This window comes from Odocoileus virginianus, chromosome 4 (genome assembly GCF_023699985.2).
Source record: "Odocoileus virginianus isolate 20LAN1187 ecotype Illinois chromosome 4, Ovbor_1.2, whole genome shotgun sequence".
Classification (NCBI taxonomy): domain Eukaryota; kingdom Metazoa; phylum Chordata; class Mammalia; order Artiodactyla; family Cervidae; genus Odocoileus; species Odocoileus virginianus.
The window spans coordinates 12,023,268-12,045,644 of record NC_069677.1 but is presented as its reverse complement, the minus strand read 5'-3'; the positions used below and the strand labels follow the sequence as shown (position 1 = coordinate 12,045,644).

The window sequence follows — 22,377 nt, the reverse complement described above, 5'->3', positions numbered from 1 at the left end:
ACAGTTGTGGAAACTGAAGTCTGGTGATGTTCGATAAGACATATCAAGGGAGGAGGAAGAATTTAAATCAATTTGACCAGATCCACTTGCTCTTTCCACAATTATCATGTAGCCTGAGTTTTCTCATCAGTAAAATGGGGTGAGGGTTGTCTCGATCACTAAGATCTTCTCCAGTGTATCATCCTTCTTCCTTGGTCCCTTGCTCTCACCCTTTTTTAGAGAATAGGGACTAGGATTGGGATGAGGAGATGGCAGGGATAATGGGGACAACCTTCAGAGTAGAGATTCTAATGAAAGAAGGTAGGATCATGAGCCTTTCTACACATATAAGATGGTATTTTATATACAGATTGTGAATTACACCCTGCCTATATGCCAATCCATAGGTTATCGAGGTAGTTACATTCGATAGTGACCAAACTGAAATGAATTGGTGATGTTCTTAACGGGCTCTCCAGGAACAAGTCTGTTACCTGGAGGCAGTGTTATGAATACCCATTCAGTGGGAGGAGACATCAAATGGTACCCCATTCAGAGGCTGTAAAATTGTTTATTTTTTCACATCTATGCCCTCTTCTACCCACTTACTGTGCATCTTGCTTACACCAAAACAAAGATGTCTCTGTCCTGTCTTCTCCCTCTTCTTTGTTGGAGTGTGGTATGTGACTGTGTGCGTCACATTTGATTGATCTGTAGATCAGAAAATATGTACAGAGCCCTTTCTCTGTGTGAGGAGCTGCGGCAGGTCATAGGGAGGGTATGTGCCCCTGAGGTACATGCGGTCTTGTTGGAGTGCAAATCCCAATGTCTAAAAAGTGAAATGATGGTGCAGGAGCGCTTCACTGCTGACGCAGTGTCACAGGACAATCATACTGACCCTTAGGTATGGTGTGGATGGAGACAGGCTGCAGCATGCAAAGGTGGAGAGACAGCTGATGCGGGCAGTCCAGGGAGACATGATAGAGAGAAGGAAGGAACTGCCTGAATATGGATAGACAGACAGGGAAGCTATTGACATCAGCAAAATCCCAAATATTGAAACACTGAAGATTTTTTTTTTTTTAATGCAGCTTCTTAACAGCCAGGAAGATGGGAGAGAGGACTTGGGAAGACTAGTTAGACTCTAGTATAGCTGGAGTCATTGAAGACAGGACTAGAAAGGAGGACTGGGTCATGTTGGGAAGGCTTTCGAAGCCTCTTGAAGGCGTCTGTGTTTGTCTCATCCACAGTGAGGAGCCCCCTGAGGGCTCGCGAGGAAGGAGCAGTATTGTTTTCTTGTTGAGTGCTCACACATGCTTGGTGCTGGGGCTCATGGGTGAATCACATACACATCTGCCCATATTACAGCCCAGTAGTCATGTAGAGATACTGGAATGTTGATGGGCAGTATATCCAGATGCTGGGAGGAAAAGGCTGAGCAGGGCTAGAATGGAGTGAGCGGAAATTGAAAGGGAGCAATGCAAGAACCCATGCAGGAGAACCTGGTGACCACCTGGCTGTGGGGATGATGGGCACACAGTGGACAGAGAAGAGCTGGCTTCCATCAGCTGAAGTGCCTTTGCTGTAAAGACTGTAGCTTGTCCCAGTGGCTGTCTTCCACGGATAGCTGAGAATGCAGAACTGAGCTCAAATGAGTTTAGGGCTGATTCAGCCTGGCGGGTAAGCCTGAGTAGCAGTGAACACCCCAGAAGAAGAGGAAGCCAGCTCTGACCTGATGGAGAATGTCCAGCATATATGGTGAGAAAGGGGCAGTGCCCAGCAAGGGGCCAGGCAGGCCTGAGGGCACTGTGAGAGCCGGGCACCTTGGGGGCTATGGAAGGGCAGGTGACTTGAGTCAGTACCCACTGTGGGTATACAAAGCTGTGAAGAAACATGTAAGCTAACATTAGTTGCTGAGTTGTGTCTCATCTGTACACTGTCTCAGTTGAAAGGAAAAGGGTGATGAGGAGAATGAGGCCTGAGGGAAGAAGGCAGATGTTGGCCTCCCTGGGCGCAGTTCAACAGTGATGCAAAAGAGGAAGGTGCAAAAGAGACTTAGGGCCCTTGATTCCCACCCCACACCATCGTTGACTCCCCCATCCTCCTGAGTCAGGAGTTGGCAATACCGTCCACATAGTTACTTAAAGGAGAAGCCTAGAAGCCACCCTCCATCCTCTTTGTCCTCACCCTCTCCATTTTGGTGTGCGTGTGCAGTGATGGGGGGCAACTCCAGTTGCTTTAGTTTCAGAACTGTATCCCAAGTCTGCCTTCTTCATCTCTGCTGTTCTTTTGTCCTCCCTGTGTCTACTCAGGCTCTCCCTCTCCTCTGTGCTCCCAGGAGCCAGTGATTTTCTTAAAATGTACTTCTGGTAACCTCACTCTTGGGCTGAACCCCTCACGCTCAACCCTCCATGGGCTTTCTGTTGTGCTGAGAATAAATCTACACCCCCTGGTAGAACCCAGGATCCGCAGGTCTGACCCCACTAGCTCTCCGGCTTCTTCTCACGCTACTCCCCGTCCTAACCCCCAGATCACTGTTTGTACACACGCAGCCCCTTCCTGTCCTGGAGACGAGGCGCAGGCGTCTCCAGCTGTAGTGGCACCTGCCTTGCAGGCAGAGGGAGCAGCCTGTGCAAAGGCCCCAAGGCCAGAAGGAGCTTGCTGCTTGTTTCAGGATGGAGAGACGGGAGGCCACAGTGGCCCAGGTCACATGGGGCCATGGGAAGGCGGTGAGGAGGGCAGACTGTCTTCTAGGCGCCAGGAGGGATGTTAAGCAGAGGAGCGATGTGGAGAATAGACTGTGGGGAGCCAGTGGCTCTGAATGTGCACTTGTGAGCCCACGTGAGCTGCTGCTCCTTGGGAGGAAGTGTAGATTTTATTCATGTTTGTCCCCTAGTGCCCAGCTTGGGCCTTGGCATGGGGAGCGTCTGTCTGGCCTCAGGCCACCCTCTGCCCCAGGGCTACCGCAGCAGCACCCGCACCACCATATGCTCTAGGGCTCCTCTTGTAAGATCTCGTAAGGAGCCGGCAGGTGCCCAGAGGCTGTTCAGGCGGGACACATGCCTTTGGGCTGTGTTGTGGTTTGGGGTACTTGAACGTCATGTTGTCACTCTGTCCTGTGAGCGTATTTGGAGAAAGCTTAAGGTCAGATGGTATAGGCCGCGGGCGAGGCTCTGTGCTCTCAGTCCCTGGGGTTGTTGGGGGTGGGGGCTGGAGAGGAGGCTCTGAAGTCATTGGAGACCCTGAATAGGAGCCACCCCCAGTCTCTGGGCAGGGAAGGAGCTGGGCTGCTAGAGGCAAGGAGATGGATTTGTTAAGTTTGACAAGTTTCTGCTTAATGTCTCTGATAAGTTGGGAGATGAAGACCAGGGAGGAAGACGGGTGACAAGAAGAGGGCAGAGGCCAAGGTCAAGCTCTCCAGCTGGCCCTGCGCCATCCTGGGCGTCTGAACAGAGGCTCACACAGGAGGAAGGAGCAGCAAGAATCTGGAGGAGAGATGCCCGGTTGTAATCTGGTGGGATGTTGTTCTTTGGGTGAGGTCCTGACTTGTGGTTACCGAGTGTCAGGCCAGATTGACAGCCACTGTTTGCTGTCCCCAGGTGGTAGGAGGAGACGAGAGCAGCTTCAATGTGGGAATGAGTTTTACTCCTGGCCTTTGGGGCCACCACTCCCTCGGGGTGAGACTTTTTCTGGGATCGTCTTTTGCCAGGGTGTAGATGAGAGCCTTGCCAGCTTTGCAGTCATGGACCTGGGGAGGTCCTGGCTTGGAGATCAGACAGGCTCAGTCCAAACCCTAACAGTGCCACTGGCCAGCTGTGGGCCCTTACTGTGTTATTCAGCCTCTCTCTGCCTTCAGTTTCTCATTTGTCAAATGGGCTATTCACAGGCCCCTGCTCAGGGAATAGAGTGTCATCATCCCCTGGAGAGCAGATGTGACGTGCCTGGGCAGGAGAGCTCTATAAATACTGGCTGTGATGACACTCCCAAAACCAGTGCCTGTTCACACTGACCATTGTACTGGTCAAGACCACCTTCACCTCCAGGTTCAAGGTACCTTCCAAGGACCTCTGTTACCTGATTCTCTCTCACCCTGGACCCCCGCCACTCTCATCTGTGACCTTCTAGAACTCTCTCTCTCCATCCTTAGCTTCAGATGCAGAGAGGAAAGAGCAAGATTTGAAGTTGGAAAAACTCAGTGCAATAGTCCTTGCTTATAGTCATCTGAGGAGACCAGGTTAACACACATGAAGCAATTAGGATTCAACAAAAACAGTATGTGAGGTGTATGTGACTCCAAAACATTAAGCCTTTGAAAGTCAGTCATAGTTGGACCTCTGTGGCCAGTGAGTGTTCTCCTTCAGGTCAGAACCTTTGGACTTTACTGACACACACCTCCGAAGTGTTTGAAGGAGTTGGGAGCCACTTCAGAACTGGTTTGCAGGGCGCAAGCAACTGGCTGCTGGTTTGTTTTATTTTTGCAGTTGTGCCTTCTCCCAGATACAAAATGGGATTTATCTCTATCTCCTATATTAGAATGGGCTTTGAATTTGTGTCTGTTTCCAAAATAATCTAACCCCTTTATCAAGGGATGAAAAATTGCTGTTATCTAGGAAACTCAAGAGAATATTCTGCAGGCTCTATTGAAAATTAGAGAATTTTAGAAAAGAGCACGAGCGGTGACAGCATTGTTGAAATAAGTGTGGTCTTGATGGGACCTCCTTGAAGGGGATCCGACTCACTGGGGAGGTGAATTCTTGTGGTTTGCTAGGAATTATTTATAGTATCGTCATGCCTTGTGGTGATAGAGTGCCGCTGTCTCTAGCTGCTGGGAGGGCTGGGAAGATAGATACCAGTGGTACTTTTGCTCTTAACCCCTTCACTTTCTAGGTCTTTCTAGGTATGGGGCACTGGGCAGACACCTAATGTCTCTGGGTCTTACTGTCCTTATGTTAAAAATGAAGATAATAATGTCTATTAATGCTTCCCTAACAAGGCTTTTGAGGAGAAGCAAATATAATTATGACTGTGAAAGCATGTTTAAATGTAGACATATCAAGTAATGAGTCATAATATAATGAACTGATGGAGACCTTGGGCAAGACTTCTTGTCTCTGAGCCGGTTTCCGTATCTGTAAAATGGAGGTGATAACACCAGTTGTGTCTGCTGCACAGTGTGGTTGTAGGGGGTGAAGTGTATCCACCCACATGGATGAGCTTTGTAACTGTGTGTGCTGCGTGTGAGTTAGGCATTGATGCTTCCTGGGGAACACATTGGACATTGTTACTACTCTTAAGTGAGGTGGGGCTCCATGGAGAAGGTAGATATGGGAGGATAAGGGTATGGTGAAGAGGAGGTAGAGGGAGGAAGAACATTCTAGAAAGTCACGGTGGCCTTTTTCAAGCCTGTCTATCCTCTAAGCTAGCATGGGCTGAATAGCTTCTCCCCGTCTCTGCCTCTCCCACCAAATGGGATATCCCTCACAGCCCCGCCCTTGGCCTTTTCCCTCCAACTCAGTGCAGTAAACATTTATCGACCATCTCCTGTGAGCCGTAGTCTCTCACAGGGGACACAGAAATGGGATCATGTAAGTTATAATTGTATAAAAGAGTAAAACAGTAGTGTTGAGGGAGAGAGTTGTCTCTGGGAAGGCTGGGCTGGGCATGAGAAATGAGTCAGATTTTGCCAGAAGGCCAAGGGGAAGAGAGCGGTAGGAGGATGGCAGGAAGGAAAGCGTGGAGAGGAGACAGCAGGGCTTCACCTGCTTTCACTGAGGGGGTGGTTCCCATACAACCTGTCTTCTCTGCAGAAACCCAGTTCCATGCCTTCAGCCAGCAGTCAGACATTCATACATTCATACACATTTATCCTGCTTCACTTCCAATACCTCAGATAGCAGTCGTAAACGCAGACATGGCGCCCTTTTGCTCCACTAGACCTGGCCTCCCTTTGCTTGATAATGGTCCTGTTAATCTTTCCAATGCACATTCAAAACCCCCGTCATCTTTGTTTTGCTGCCTTTTCTCACTCAAGGGTAATCATTGTGGACTCTTCCCTCCCTTCTTTCCTCCCATCCTCCCTTCCTTCCTCCTCCTGAATCCCATCACTTGTTAATCAGATGGAATTAAGTTCACAAAACTCCATTCTGATGGTGGGCGACCCAAGCTGTCGTGGTGTGTCATCCCATTTGGGTAGTGATGCTGCAGTGTGGAGCCCGGGTCTCTTGGAGGATGTCCTGGAAGCAGGAGGTCTGCCTCAGCCCTTTCACGCTTTCCCATTCACAGGTGTCTATGTTTCCCTCCTTCCTTTTCTAACCTTCATTCTTCATTTCCATCTTTTTAATCAGTCTTTCTTTGGAGTTGGACAGACCTGGGTTGATGTCCAGGGCTTCTATTTGCCATGTAACCTTGGCCAGTTTACTTATCTCATTGCACCTCAGTGTCTTTATCAGAAAACAGGGATATTAATGGTGCCTACCTCCCAGGGCTGCCAAGAGGATTAACTGGGACAGTCCCTGTGAAGTGCTGGCATGTGCCTGCTGGAAGCCAGTGCTCCCTTCACCTGGGCTGCCATAATAATAACAATAATTATCCTACTCCAGTGGGTGCCTTTTAAAAAAATTCTCCCTAGCTTTATCTCTCCCTCCCTCTGTAAGTTTCTCCCCTTTGTCTTATTTCTCTTTTCAGCCCCTTTCCTTTCTTCTCCCTGTATTTTGCCTTGTTCTTCATTGGCTATGGCAGGTGATTTTTCAAGTATTGGTTATATTTGAACTGAGTGTCAGGTTTCTCAATCTTAATTTTAAAAGGCTGTGAGTAAACTTTTAATTTATCTCCCAAAATAGATTTTCCTTTGCCCCTGCGGGCTCCCAGTGGGCCCACGCCGAGCCCCCCACCCTGGTCCCATGAGAGGCAGTGACCTCGGTGACCACCTCTTCTCTTCTTCCGTCCAGGCCTCAACATGGGTCTGATGTGTACATTTTCTAACCCTGTAAACTTTCCAGACGAATGATGCTTCTCTGGTTTCCTCAGAGGCCTGACCACCTCTCACAGGCCAGTGGAGTAACGGGACTGCAGACTGTAAAGGCCCCGGCGTCTGGTTCAGTCCCCCCGCCGCCCCGGTAGCGCCCAGGCTTCCTGCCCCCTCCCCGCGCCGCTCCCCCTTCCTCCTCGGAACCAGGATGTTTTCCTTGCCTCTTTATTGTTTCGCTAACCTGGCAGGCCTCCTTTGGTGGAGCTCTGCCACCAGGCTTCCTCTCTGGGTGTGAGCAAATGTCAGAGTGACCACGCGAGAGGCAAGGAGGCTGGCTCCCCACCCGAACCTTCACCTCCAGGCGCTGCTTGCTTCTGCCTCTTTCTCAGAACGGTGTCTTTGCTGAGGAGGCTCTGTTTCAGCTCCATTGTGCGTGTTTATTTTGCAGAGGGTAAAGCAGGATAAAGAATACCAAGGCACAAGGTATACAGGCCCCCTGCAGAAAGCCTTTTGTTTACTTATATAATCAATGGGAATCTTCTGACCTTTGTCCTTCTCAAGGTCTTGTTCCCCCCAAACCTATAGAATTATTTTTAAAGCAAGGAGCATGAGGTCACACCGAGGTCCTTCATCTTTCATTCCTGCCTGGATAGGCCGTCTCTTTCCTTAGCACCCCCCGAGGCCACCTCAGGGGCGAGTCCCTCTCTGGAAGCCTGACCCCAGTCCTGGGTGGGCTCCAGGTCAGGCAGACTCCCGGTCAGTCCCGCAGGCCTGCCTTTGTCTCTGGAGGACGGTCAGCTGGACAAAAGCCGACTCTTTCACTGGGAAGGGAGGATAATGTGCCTTGTAAAGTTCATGCTTCTCATGACAGGAGGCCGTTCCAGGGGAATCTTTTTAAAAAATCACATCATCAGATCTTGAGTCCAAACACTTCTCAATGTGTATGGTTTTTCTTGGGGCCGCTCCTTTCAGGGTAAGAACAAGGAAGGAAACGAAACTCCCCGAGAGCCCTGGACAGTCCAGATTGAGAGCTGAGTCTTTTGTTCACACAAACTCATTTGGCTCCTAAACGTCCTCCACCCAGAATCATTACATCCGCAGCAGCATTTCAAAACACTGCCCGGAGTGGCCCAGCTGAGCAGGCGGCTGCCTTGCTGGTGAGGTTGCAGCCACCCTCCCCCCGCGCCCCCAAGGTTCCTGCCTGCCGCAGAGTATCCCGCTGCTGGCCATCCGGCCTGAAATCCCCCTCATCTGGAGGATTCCTGGGGTGCAGGCTGTGAGGCCACCAGGGCCCTGCTGTAGAAGGCCCGGGATTGGAGGAGGGGGCAGCAGCCGGGGAGGGAGGGTGGGGTTCTGGTCTTAGCTCTGCACCTTCCAAACTCCCCCAGCACCACCTCTGCCTCACTGGGCCACTTTCTTCATCTCAGCAGCACCAGAAGGATTTATTTCCATGGTTCAGCTTTCTTGAAGCTCCTTGACACAAGATTCCAGTGTCTTGTGTGTGCCCGACGCTAAGTAAATATATTTATTTTTTTATTGCGAAAAAATATGTCATGTGACTTCCCAGTGGCTCAGTGGTAAAGAATTCACCTGCCAGTGCAGGAGATGCGGGAGACATGGGTTTGATCCCTAGGCCGGGAAGATCTCCTGGAAGAAGAAATGGCTCCTCACTCCAGCATTCTTGCCTGGAGAATCCCATGGACAGAGGAGCCTGATGGGCTACAGTCTGTGGGGTCGCTGAGTCAGACACGACTGAGTCACTGGGCATGAGCACCATATGTAATATAAAATATACCATTTTTACCATTTTAAGTGTACAGTTCATTAGCATTCATCACATTCACAATGGTATACAACCATCACTACCACTCATTCCCACAACTTCTTCATTTTCTAAACAGAAACTCATCAAGTATTTAACTTCCTAGTCCTCCCTCCCTCCCTCCAGCCCCTGCTAACCTCTATTCTGCTTTCTGTCTGTATTTATCTATTCTAGGTACCACAAAGAAGCAGAATTGTGTAATATTTGTCATTTTGAGTTTGGCTCATTTCACTTACCATAATGTTTTCAGGTTTCACCATGTTGTAACATGTGTCAGAGTTTCCATCCCTTGTAAGGCTGAATAATATACCGTCATATGCATGTACCACATTCATTTATCCATTTATCTGATGACGGGCACTTGGTCTGGTTCCACATTCTGGCTGCTGTGAATAATGCTGCTATGAACATGGGTGTACGAGTATCCGATTCCCTGCTTTCAGTTCTTTTGTATAGATGCCTAGCAGTGGAACTGCCCGATCGTATGATAATTATATGTCTCTGTTTTTGAGGAATCACCAAACCATTTTCCACAGTAGCTACACCCTTTTATATTCCCTCCAGCAAAGCACCAAGGGTCCCAATGCCTCCATATTCTTGCTAACACTTAACTGTTTTTTGTTTTTTTTTTCCATTTATTTTTATTAGTTGGAGGCTAATTACTTTACAACATTGCAGTGGTTTTTGTCATACATTGAAATGAATTAGCCATGGATTTACATGTATTCCCCATCTAGGGTGAAACAGATCACCAGCCCAGGTTGGATGCATGAGACACTTATTGTTTTTCATTTTGTTTGGATAATCTCTATCCTACTGAGTGTGAAAGTAAACATATTTTTAAAATTCAAATAAATGCCACTGACTGAATTGTGGATTTAGAACTGTTACTGCCCCTCTTGGGCCTCAGTCCTGTCATGTGAGGGCCAGAGTAGTTGGTTGCTGGGGTCCCTGAGGACAGAGATCACCTCTGAAGAGGGATGCGGGCACCAAAAACCACACAGCCAAATTCCCAACTCTGCCCAGAACAAATAAAAGCCCTTGGTTGCTACCTAGTGAAACAGGTCACACACCATACATTACATAGTTTGGGAAGAGCTGGCTGAGCTTTTCTCGGTCCTGACTGGTGTTCACATGGGTGCGTTAATTAGGAAAGACACTGGAATAAAAGAGCTGGCCTCTAGTTTCTACTCTGCCACTTATTGTCTGCGTTATTCTGGGCAAGTGACCCTGATACTGAGCCTCAGTCTTTTCTTCTGTAAAATGAGCTAAGAATTCCTATCCTACTGCACTCAGAATGTCAGGATCTAATAGGATAATTTAGCCCCCTCCCTCAAAGTTATCCCATAAAAAGTACTTTGCAGATTGTGAATGTGTGTGATTTCTTGATAACATCTCTGAGAATAGGAGCCTAGTTTTCTTCTCCCTTGAAGTTCTTGTGAACAATATCCTCCTCCTCTTGTGGTTTCCAGCCAAAGGAATTAAAAAGAAAAAGGGCTCTCAGTCTCTCTCTTTTAAAGTCTCATTTCTTCCCTCCCTGTGTGAGCAATTGAATTTTAGGAAAGTCTTTGAAAATTACAAAGAAACTGCTATCATAGTTTTAAGAAGCCACGTTGGCATATACGACCGTGCAGATTCAGGCACCCAGCTCTGCAGCTCTCTGAAGAGCGTTCCCCAGGTTGAGGAGCCCCGAAAAGGGGGCAGGAACGAGGAATCCCACAGCTGACTGTGGTCAGGGCTCAGTGTCTTGTTGACCTCCCAGAGCCTCTCCCTGGGGAGCTGTAATCCCTAGCCGTCTGACCTTCACCTTCCATCTTCCAAGTAACACTCAGCAAAATCCTGGGAACTTTGGTGGACTCTCTCTGCTGTATCTCTGCACACACTGCCTTCCTGACACCTACTTCTAATGTCATCTTGTCCTTCCCTTGTCATCCGTGTCTCTTTCACTGGCTCTTCCCCTCCCACCAAATTCTAGTTTTCCCCTCAATTCAGTCTTTGCCCTGCTTTCCCCTTCATCTGCCATCCCTTTGTCCTTCCTCCTGATCGCTTGTCCCACATCTTAACTGCCCGTCAGACATTTCTACCTGGAAGTCATAACATCATCCCAGACTTCATATTTTGAAAACGGGCTTTTCTTCTCCCATAAATTCATCCTCCATCTCACCACTTCTCCTTCTTTGTTATCATCTTTTTTGAATTTCACCCATGAAATTCATCTCTGAGTTAGAAGTTAATTTAGATGTCCTCTTGTTCAGTCTTCCAGCTAATAACACGCAGCTGCTGCTGGGCCAAGTCTGTCCGATTCCAGAGCTCACGTGATAGGCACTGTCTCGCTACTCTTAGAAGCAGCGAGTGTAGCTGGGCTGAGGGCTACAGTTTGGAGGCCGGTGAGACTTCCTGTGGCCCTGCTCATTGGTTAGTGCCTTGAAGGCCCAGTGTCACTGAATAGGCTGGGGTGTGATGGCAGGAGACCTGCATTGATTGTTTTCTCTCTGCTGTTGAGCTGTGACCTTGAACAGTCAATCTTTCTACCCCTTAGTCTTCCTCTTGTGCCATGACACCCGTCTGACCAGCTGTCACATGTGTTGAGTGAGATAACACAGGTGAAAATACGCAGCACCGTGGCATGAGATCTGAACCTAAATGGAGGGAAATGAACATAATGCTCTTGTGCTTCAACTCTGTGCCCCAGAAGCAGAGGGTGTAGCTGGCAACACTTGACTTGGGGTGGCCGCAGCGTTAGGTGGTGCCTTGGGGGCGGGGATGGCCGGGCCACAGAGGAAATTGCCTCTGTGGATGACACGGCAGTCTCTCCATACACACCCACTCTGCTGCTCAGAAACAGTGCGAGCCAAAAACCGTCAAATCTGGGGGTTGGCCGGGGGCGGGGGGGGGGGCGGTGTGCGAAGAATTGACTCTGTAGCAGCTGCTAATTAGGAAATGCAACTCCCAGACGGTGCTAGCACCCCTGATGATGCTGGTTCACAAACAGATGTTTTGGAACATTAAGACATTACAGAAGTGGAAGTTGTCAACTTGGAAAAAAATAAAACAGGCAGTAAAGCTCTCTTGTTAATGTAATCTCCATTCATGGTACAAGGGAAAGTGATGGCCCGACATCAGGGGCTGAGAACAGAGGGAAGAACGGTATTTCCAGCTCCAGAGATACCTGGGAAATAGCCATCTAAACTGGCTGGTTGTGTGACTCAGTTGCCACAGGATGTGAGTGCGGTTTGAGTAATTGCTTCTGAGCCCCCCAGGAAGAGGGATGGGTGAGGTGAGGAGTGCCAGCCCCCCAGCACCTCGGGACACCCCTTCCCACCCAGAGGCTGCACCCATGCATCTGGTGGGGCAAGCCTCTTCTGCTCACTGCCTGGCTGGTCCAGGCTCCACGGCCTGAGGCATACCTTCTCCTTTGTTTCTCAAGAGCTGATTCCTCTTTTCCACCAAGAAGGACAGGTTTCCCAATACCTGCCCCTGCATGTGGTAGGTTCCTGTAGAGTCCTGTTCACTTTACTCTGAATCGCTCTCCCACTCAGGTTTTTATACCTGCACTAAATAAGGAGCACACCTCAAGCAAAATTTAGCCACAGGAACCCTAAACAACCGAGGACTTCTGTAAGGAGTCGTCCTTGGACTTCAGTAAATATTTTAGCACTTGACTCATTGCTTTTCCTGAGATACAGCCTGGAATGGTGCAAAGCACTTGCCCATCACAATCAAGACCTTGACTAGCAGAGAGGGTGGGCTGGGCTCTGCCTGCCCCCACCTACGTGGTTTGTGAATCCCTTTTCTGAGAAATAGTTCATCTGCATTAATGGGAGTAGAGTCACCTCCAGAGTTAAGCAGGGGGCAGTGGGATACTGCTCTTTGGGAATCCCAGGCCAGGGATATCAGGGGCTTGTTTTATAAAATTTTATTTTATTTTTATTTTTATCAAACTTCTGCCTGGTTTAAAGATTGAGTACGCTTTATATGGCTATTATAAAAAACACTGACCACTCCTACCATTATCATTTTCTGCTTCCCACTTTCAGCCCTTTTAACCGATGTTTTTAGGAATTATGTCCATATCTCTAAGTAGCATGCTTATGTCCCTGTTTATTGATTTTTTTGTTTGTTTGTTTTGGTTTTAGGCTATAATCATTGATTTCTCTTGGTGGAAATTTTGTATCATTCCAAGCTCTACCAGTTTTACTCTTTAGGGTTAGCTTTAAAATGCATTTAGACACAGCTTAAAGTTACCTTTCTCCTACACAACATGATTCTGATCGTCCCACCTGACTTATGTGTTGTTTGCTCTGTCTTGTTTTCTAATCCGACAAATGAGAAATTGCTGTTTTATAAATTCAGTGTTTCCTTGGTTTTACGCACATATTTACCATTTGCTTTGTTCATTATTTCTTCTTGTACCTTATAGCTTTCACCTAAAATTGCTTTTTTTGCTACTTGAAATAAATTCTCCATCATTTCCTTTAGTGGAGGTAGTTGATTAACCCAAATCTGACTAAAAATGTTTCTGTTTTGAAAGATAGTTTCAAGACGGTTTTCAAATATAGTTTTGCCAAGTATACAATTCTGGTTTTTTCTCTCTCAGCACATTAAAAATATTTATCCACAATGGCTTCCATTGTTGCTATTGAGAAATCAACTATTATTTGAATTATCATCTTCTGTAGATGCTTTGCATTTTTTCCTCCTGGTTGTTTTTAAGACCTAGTGTTTGTGATTTTCTGCCCTTTCTCTGTGATATGGGCTTATATTTCTTTTTATTTAGCTTCCTAAGGATTTGTTGGACTTCCTTAGTCTGAAGACATATACTTTTTATCAGTTCTGGAAAATTCTTAGCCATTTCCTTTTTGAATATTACTATTTTTCTTATTTCCCCTTTTAGAACTCCAGTTAGATATATGTTGTACTTTCTCACTGTATCTTCTTGTCTCTTCACCTCTTTTTCATATTTCCTATCTCTTCATATCATCTCAGCATTCTCTTATCATCTGTCTTGTAATTCTTAATTCTTTTTTCAGCCATATCTAATCTGCTGTTGAGTTTCCTAATTTTAATGATTATTTTTTCATTTCTAGAGTTTCCATGCAGATATCTTTCAATTTTTAGCCATTATTTCTAGTATTTTTCTCTCATTTTCAATTTTTTCTTATCTTCAGGGAGTTTTATTTACTTACATTCTTTGTGTGATAATTCCAGTAGTTGAAGTCTTTGCTTGTCTAGTTTGCTGACTTTTGCCCACAAATGCCTTTTTCTTGTTTATTTTGGTTTTTTTTACTGTGATTTCTTATTCCTTAGGATCTTATCCAATTTTATAAAATAGGATTTTATCCAATTTTAAATAATAAAATAAAAATAAGGTAAAGATATGTTCACCTAAAGATCATTCACATTTGTTCCTCCCAAGTACTCAGAGACACTGTATATCAGCACCACTTTTTCCTCACCGTTAACAGTGTGTATGTGTGTGGTTTGTGATATAATTTACATACCATAAAATTCAGCATTTTAAAGTACAGGCATACCTCTGAGATATTGTGGGTTTAATTCCAGACCACTGCAGTAAAGTGAATATCACAATAAAGAAAGTCACATGAAATTTTTGGTTTTCCAGTGCATTTAAAAGTTATGTTTAAAATATACTGTAGTCTGTTAAGTGTACAATAGCATTATGTCTAAAAAGCACAGTGTACATATTTTAGTTAAAAATAGTGCTTTTGGTACCAATAAGCTTTATTGACACAGGATTACCATAGACTTTGAATTTGTAAAAAATGCAGCATCTGAGAGTTACAATAAAATGAGGTATGCCTATATACAATTCAGAGGTTTCTAGTATATTCACAAGGTTCAGGACCACTTTTTAAAACATATTTGTAGTAATTTTCTTGGTGTATAGTTGATTTACAATGTTGTTAGTTTCAGGTGTAGAGCAAAGTGATTCAGTTACACAAATATTCATTCTTTATTAGATTATTTTCTCCTATAGGTTATCACAGAATATTGTGTACTATATAATAGTACTATATATAGTACTATATAATATTGTGTACTATATAATATGTAGTACTATATAATACTATACTATATATTATGTACTATATAATATGTTCTTGTTGGTTGCCTGTATTGTTTGTAGCAGTGTGATTTATCCCTCCCCACTATGTTTCCCCTTTGATAACTGTAAGTTTGCTTCTGATATATGTAAGACTGTTTTGTAAATAAGTTCATTTGTATCATTTTTAAAAATTAGATTCTACCTATGAGTGATATCATATGATATTTGTCTTTCTCTGCCTGACTTACTTCACTTAGCATCATAATCTCTGTAGGATCACTTTTAAATACACCCTTGGCTTGAGGTTTAGACCACACAGGTACTGTATGTGCTGCACACCCACATAAGGGCTAGCTTTATGGTTATCAGTTCTTGGGTGAGTTATTTTTCTTTCACCTAAAACCAAGATTGAGGGGCCAGATTTCTTGCTGTCCTCTTCGGCAGGGGTGGTTTGTTTCTACTTGCCTGACACCCAAGGTATAGCCCTGGTCCCAACTTCGCATAGGAGTTTCCTCTCAGGCTCCCTCCTATCTCCTGCATCCCTGTGGCCATCAGGACAGAAGTTCAAGGTCACAAATGATGAGCAGGCACCCCAGAGCAGCTGCCAGCTTTGGAGTTAACTCACCTCTCTGAATTCCAGCTCTCGGTTCATTTTTGACCTCACCAGATTTGCTTGCTAACTCAGCAATGCATTTAGAAGTATTTCTTAAAAAACATTTTATTCAGCGTTTTTAGTTGTTGTTAGTGGCAGGGTTATTCAGGATACTGCAGGACAATAGTCTGCCTTTTAGTTTTGTTTATAGTGTGCATTTTTCTTGCCTTCTGTTTTTAGTCAACCCTCCAGGGAGACAGCAGTGATAGCCATGTCCTGTCTTCACGTGGCCATTCTTTTCCTTTTGAAGACTGGAATTCCTTGAGCTGATTGGATCTTGGGGCACCCATCTCTTGCTCCCTGAAGGCGACATTGCTGCTTCCAGAGGCTCAGCCATGCTGACCGTTGGCCAAGCCTCACACTCATCTGCAGACTGTAAATAGAGCTAACTTCATTTCTTTCCCTTTGCTCATGGCTTACCAGTTTTGGAGCAGGGGTTTTTAAGTCCCTTCTGCCTCCTGACAATCACTTTTTTCTGTCTTCTTTTGAGAATAACTTATCTCATTGTGCCAAGTTGACCAAGAGGGTAGGGAAGGCATCTTCAGATCCTTTCCCTCCTCTTGGGATGTCAGCTGGCCTTTGCAGCTCAGAGAGGAAGAACAAAGGTTACATGCTGTGTGGGTCGCTCACTGCTGTCCATAACCCTAGAGCCCCACGGTGAACTTGTGTACTTGGCAGCTGCCCCGGAAACTCCACTCCACATCCCATTTCTAGCTGAGTGTGGACCTTGCCTGTCTGGGGTTGGGCCCCAGGGGAGCTCAGATGCCTCGGAAACACCCTCCTCCTTAGGAAGCTTCTGTTAATTATCACTTACAGGAAACAGAATAGGAAGCATGGAAAAAGTAATTCTCAAGGGGGCTGGGGAGGAAATGATTCCCTTAGGAAAGGTCATCAGAATCTCTTTATGGAAGAATTTATAATCAGCACCCCTCCAACTCCAGTCTGCGCATCATTGCTTCAGGTAGGAGTGGATCAGAGTGGGGACAATGTCTAGAACCTCTGCTCTAGAATTGCACTGTCTATGTGGCCTCATGTGGCTATTGTGCCCTTGAAGTGTGGCTGGCAAATTAGTCTCTGGACTTTAAAGGTTTAATTCCAAAAAAAGAATGTAAAATATCTCAATAGTTTTATATCAGTTACATATTGAAGTATTATTTTGAATATATAGGAGTAAATAAAATATTTGTTAAAATTATTTTCACCCATTTCTTTTAAAAATGTGGCTACTATAAGTTTTAAAGTTACTTATGTGGCTTGCATTTGTGGCTTACTTTATATACCTCTTGGACAGGGCTGATCTGGAAGATACCTTGCTCCTTTGGTGTGTGTGTGTGTGTGTGTGTGTGTGTATGTGTTATTTGGAGTTGAACTATAGGTTCTGCCTGCAACATTTGCCAGTTCAATGGTTGGCCATTTTTGCCTGACTCATATAGATAGAAGTGACTTCATTCATCCCTGCAAAGCTTTCTCAACACCGCCCTCAATCCTAGGCAGAAACAAAAATATCATTCCAAAATGGGAACATAAAAATGGGTTTTTCAAGGAGCCATGTGGTCAGCAATAACTTCAAATTGGTCTCTACCAATTTTCATCACTTATTCTGTTTATTATAAAATTTAATCCTATATAATATTGTTGCTTTCTAATTTCTTCCCCTGGATTGCAAGAATAATTACTGTTGGAAAAAAAGAAAGGTGAAATTATTTTCCTTGAACCCGCTTCTCCACTGATGTATGTACTTATATACCTTTTCTGAAGGTTTAGTGCTCTTTTCAGAAGGCAATAAGTTCTCGCTGATTCATTTTTCCTCTTGTTTCAACTTTTGTAGAAAACCACTGGCTAGAAAGCAACACTGAACCCCAAACAGAAAACTTTACCTTTGATCAGAATCAAGTGGACTTTTCAACAGTGGTCTCCAAAGAGGGTGTCATGGTGCACACCTCCAGGAAGAGCCATCCTTCTTTGGATGCTCCAGAAAACGTCACCCTACAAACTGAAACAGCAGCTGCTAGAGGAATAAATGACTCTTCAAGGAGAACAGATTTCACCGTTTCCCACTACGGGCCTGGAAGAACAACAATTCTGACTTCTCAGAGCAGCACCTTAGGTGAGTTTATGCTAATAATAATGAGTATATCCAGTCCTGGGAAACCAAATATCTGATGGTCTCTGCCTTTCCCCCATCCTGAATCACGATGCTCAGCCAAGGGTCCTGGGACAAAGTGGACCACACTGTTCCTTAGGCTCCACCTGTGGCTCATTGTGGTTAATTGAGTTGTAAGTATAGACCAGGGGAGGGTGCAGATTTGCTGAGTGGCCTGACCAGTCCTGTGGAATCTACATTCCATGGCCATACCAAATCCATACCACACTGGCAGTCCTGCCACACTCAGCCGTCTCCTAGGTACCAGGTCTGGTGGACTGCTGGGCTGTGTTGTTTGTATTGATGTAGCTCAGATGGTTGTTCTTGTGCCAGTCTGCACAGCACAAAATGTTTTGCTATTTTTAGCAAAGGATTTCAACAAGGGGCTCAGGCTGGATGAGCAAGATTTGATTGAAGAAGTGAAGACAAAGAAAGCTAGCACTCAGCTAGATACCCACTCAGTACCAACATATCCCATCTCTGTTCTCACAGCAAGTGATGAGGTCACATTACTCTCATTTTAGGAATTTGGAAACTGAAGCTAGAGAAATCCATCAGTCCAATGTGTGCAGGTCAGACAGTTAACAGGTTTCAGAGCTGAGATTTGAGCCTAAGCCTGTGTATCTGAGCAAGGTGGGAGGGGGGGTGGCTGAGGAGTGGCATGCCCGGATCATGTGAGCGCAGATACAGGGGATGGAAGAGAATGTGGCCTCTTTGGGTGGTGAGGCCAGCAGCCTCCCTTGGGGAGGACATAAGTCACACACAGAGGAGAAGAGCAGCGGATAGGACAGTTGTGTGGGTGGGGTTAGGCACAATTATCCAGCACTTTGAAAACCAAGCAGTTTTGATTTGGTGTGATGGGGAATGTCACTGAAGATTTTTGAACAAGGCAGTCACATGGTTAAAGTGAATTTGGGCAGGTGCATCTAGCAGATGGGTAGACAGTGTCTGGGGTGGGAGATGGGGTAGAAGTAACCTGGAATCCTGGGGACCACTCAAACGGACACAGAAATCCAGATACCAGGTGCTAATGTATGGCCTGGTGTTAATGTATTGTCTCGTGGCTTTGGGGATGGAGAGGAAGGAATCAGTAAAGGCTTTTCACAAAGGAAAACTGATACACTTTGGTGATGACCTAAAAGAAGAGGCTGAAACCATCAAAGGTGACCCCATCCCACCCCAGTGATGGGAGGTCTGGTTGGGGGACTCAATTCTGTAAAGAGTGTGTAGGGCCGTATTTTACATTCTATTTGTGAAAGATGGATACAGAGCTTAGAAACTGTATTTGATGCTGCCTGGGTTTGTTGGTCATTCGGATTGTGGAAATTTTATCTTAAATTTAAGTAAATTCTGGAACCAGCTTTGTGGAATGTGAGTGATGTGTCATGAAGATCCAAAACTGACCTCTGGTTCCAGGTTGTCTGATATTTAGCTTCTTTGTGCTCCTTTGTTGATAATTTTACCATAAAATACAGAGTCTTTGTTTGCGAGATCTGAAAACAGCCTTTGTATGGGTCTGTGGTCTCTGCTTTAGGAGGAAATTTTTCAAAGAATGAACAGTTGCTCCTGATTTCTTCTGGTGTCTGTTTTATAGAGGTCAGAGGTGAGCTTTTTCAAAGATGGTTCAGACATTTGGAAGTCTGCTGGTGGAATTTTAATTGTCACTGTCTACTTTCAGCCTTGGGAAAGCGTCACCCGCCATCCAGCAGTTCAGAAGCAAGAACTGCCCCTCTTTACATGGAGAGTGGAACATCCTGGGGTTCCCCGGCGAGGGGGCAGGGGCTCCCTGAAGACGTGACTGTGCACACCCAAATGGCTGCCACTTCAGTTTTGAGCCAGTCCTCTCTCCCTGCTGTGGAGGGGGAAGAAGAGACCGCACTCCCCAGGGGGAGAAATTCCTCAGGACAAGAGCCCTCCTGGCCACCTCTCTCCAGGACATCAGCTTACTCCCCTCCCTCTGACCATCTCTCATGTGAGTGCTTCTGTCCCAGCTCCACCCTCTGAAGTCATGCAGAATAGAAATAAACAGCCCTGAATGTCCAGCCAGTTACATACTCATTACAGGGGCTAAGAGGAAAGACTCAGCACCAGTGCAAAGTATTGGGGGTTAAAAGTACAACCTGCACAATTTAGCTCAGTGCTGAAGTTCATCTTTAAAATGTGTTTTCTTTACTTGTACAAGGAAGAAAATAATAGTTGGTCTGGTAGCTGCTCTAGACCTTTCTCTCCACCAGGCCCTGCTTTTCCCCTTTCCCCTACATACACACATACGCACACAACCAAGACTGAGTGTGGCTGGTGTGTGTTCTTGCATAAGAGACCAGTTCCAGTGTGAATAAAATGGTGAACATTGTGCCATTTGATAGAGAGTTATATTTGTATTTCCTCATTATTGCAAAAATGTTTCTTTCAATGGCAAGGATAACAGACAGTTTTCTCTGGGCATCAGAAAACCCAAACAGGCAGGTGTTTGCAAGGTTGTAGTGGTGGATCGTGGGGCCCTTTGTGTTCTAACCCCTGGTCATCTGTTAAGTCTCCATGTAGGTGTTCCACCTCCACTGAGCCTTTCATCAACCCTCCAAGCCATCCACCAGGTCACACTAGCTTATCCTTATCCATCTTAGCCTTCTACCCAGCTGGACTATAATCCTCTGAGGACACAGATTGTGTCTGTTACTTCTCTTAGGTTCCTCTGCCCCACAGCGAGGTACAGTTGATGAGTAAGGGGATGAACATGTGCCAAATATTACAGGGTTCATCCGGCCACAGACCAGTGCTGGGAACTCTGCCCACCGTTTCTCTTCTACGAGGTTTTATTCTGAGCCTGTGCGTGCTACCTGTGTTTTCATCTCCATGTCTTAAGGAGCAGGGCCGAGAGGGTTGGAAGTATCCTTGTGAAATGGAGCTTAGATGGCTTCAGAAATTGCCATTTCAGAGGATATTAGAAATACTTTACAGGACTAGGGGTTCAGGTTTATGTCATCAAAGTGAAAATGGAGATCCTCTCTGGAATACCTGTTGAAAGCAGCCCATTCCCCTTTCATATGCTCTATACAGTTTCCTGCCAACTGGGTATGTATATAATTTATGATTCATATTTTTAGGGGATTGCTTTTAAAATTATTCTTAAATGTTGGTTAGATTGGATAAAAGCTACGATCCTTTCCAGCTTCAAAGTTCTGTGGTTCGGTGGTTTAAGAACCACTTTACGAAATGGTGGAAAGGAGGCATTTTCTAGGAAGCTAAACTTGACTCTGGTCAGGGTCATTTAATATTTATACTTTAAATTCAACCCACTGCTGTGGTATATTTATTGTGGTATATGTGAAAATCAGTCTTATGTTTCCAGCTACTGGCCTTGACTGTAGTCATCTATACTTTCAGAAAAATATTTAGCCCTCCAATTCCTTCATCCTTTTAGAACCTCATGCTTTTAATTTTTGAAGTGGTCTGACATATCGTTCCTCTTCCTTAAATCCTTCACTGAGCATTGCTCTTCCTTCTTAGTGAACCAGTTGTTCTGTGCTAGGTAGAGTCCCACCTCCCTCTAAGATACTGGAGGGGACTTTGGGTGCTGTTCAATGCAGGGAGACCCAGGCATTCAGGATGTGACTGCCAGCCATCTGGATCTAGCCTGCTAGCCCCATCCTGCTGTAGGGATGTACAGCGGACGTGAACAAGGGCCTGAAGCCATGTGGGAGATGAAGCTCTGCTTAATTTTTTTGTTTATTTTGTGTTTTGGCTGTGCTGGGTCTTTGTTGTAATGTGTAGGCTTCTCTAGTTGTGGCATATGGGCTTAGTGCCCCTTGGCATGTGAGATCTCTGTACCCTGACCAGGGATTGAACCTGCATCCCCTGCATTGCAAGGCAGATGCCTAACCACTGGACTACCAGGGAAGTCCCAAAGCTCTGCTTTATTTTGAGTGCTGGACTGGTCCCTGCTAACCAGAGCTCTAGTGTATCTCCTACCTCCCCTGAGGCCTGACTCTTGAGATGTAGATTTCCTGACTGTGGCATCTAGGAGTTCTAGGCATGCTGGCAAGAGTGCTGAGAAAGCCAGCAGGACTTGCCAGACACAGACTGGGAGTCACCCAGCCCAGCTGGCCTCTCCGTGGGGAATCGGAGCCAAGGGGGAGTGTGGCGGAGGCGTATACTTTGTGACACTTGGCTGCTTTGTCACTAGTGAATGTGACCCTGTGAAAGTCCTGGCACTTGGGTCAGTCAGAAGACTGATGCTGCTCACTAGGTGAGCGCTAGGATGGCCAGCCAGTAGTATGGCTTGGGGAGGATGGGGATCCTTATTCGAAGCATGAAGGGGTTAGACCAGCTGATCCTGAAGATCCTTCTAGTTCCAGCATCTGTTATTCCAGACACGTCAGCCTTTGTATTCTGCGACTCCTTTCACTTCTCATTCTGCTGCACACAAAGGTACACACAACATAGTCGTTCTGAGGCTTGGGTATCCAGGGGTTGACTGCTTCCAAAAATAAATTACATGCTAATAAATATATGCATTAAATCAAGTATAGGCCTAGACAGCTAACTCAGATTTTAAAAGAAGAGATCAGAAGCCATTTGAAATTATTTTTGCTTCCTGCTTTTTTTTTTTTCTTTTCTACTTTTTGTATTTTCTTGAATGACCATGTACTATTTGATAATTAGGGGGGAAAGTAAGCAAAGTCAACTAATAGGGAAAAAAGTTATCTTTTAAAGGTGAAAAGAGGTATGTGTATGTTGAATTATGTGA

The 22,377-nt window shown here is 45.6% G+C and overlaps 1 protein-coding gene across 2 annotated transcripts in view; it reads left to right on the top strand.

The window, feature by feature from the left end:
* HEG1 (heart development protein with EGF like domains 1) overlaps nt 1-22,377 on the top strand; it is an 83,336-nt gene that overhangs the window by 4,479 nt on the left and 56,480 nt on the right. For both annotated transcript variants that reach the window (XM_020916276.2, XM_070466124.1), the window contains exons 2-3: nt 17,316-17,594; nt 19,309-19,602. In XM_020916276.2, coding sequence (XP_020771935.2) covers nt 17,316-17,594; nt 19,309-19,602 — 573 coding nt within the window. The remainder of the gene's footprint in view (nt 1-17,315; nt 17,595-19,308; nt 19,603-22,377) is intronic.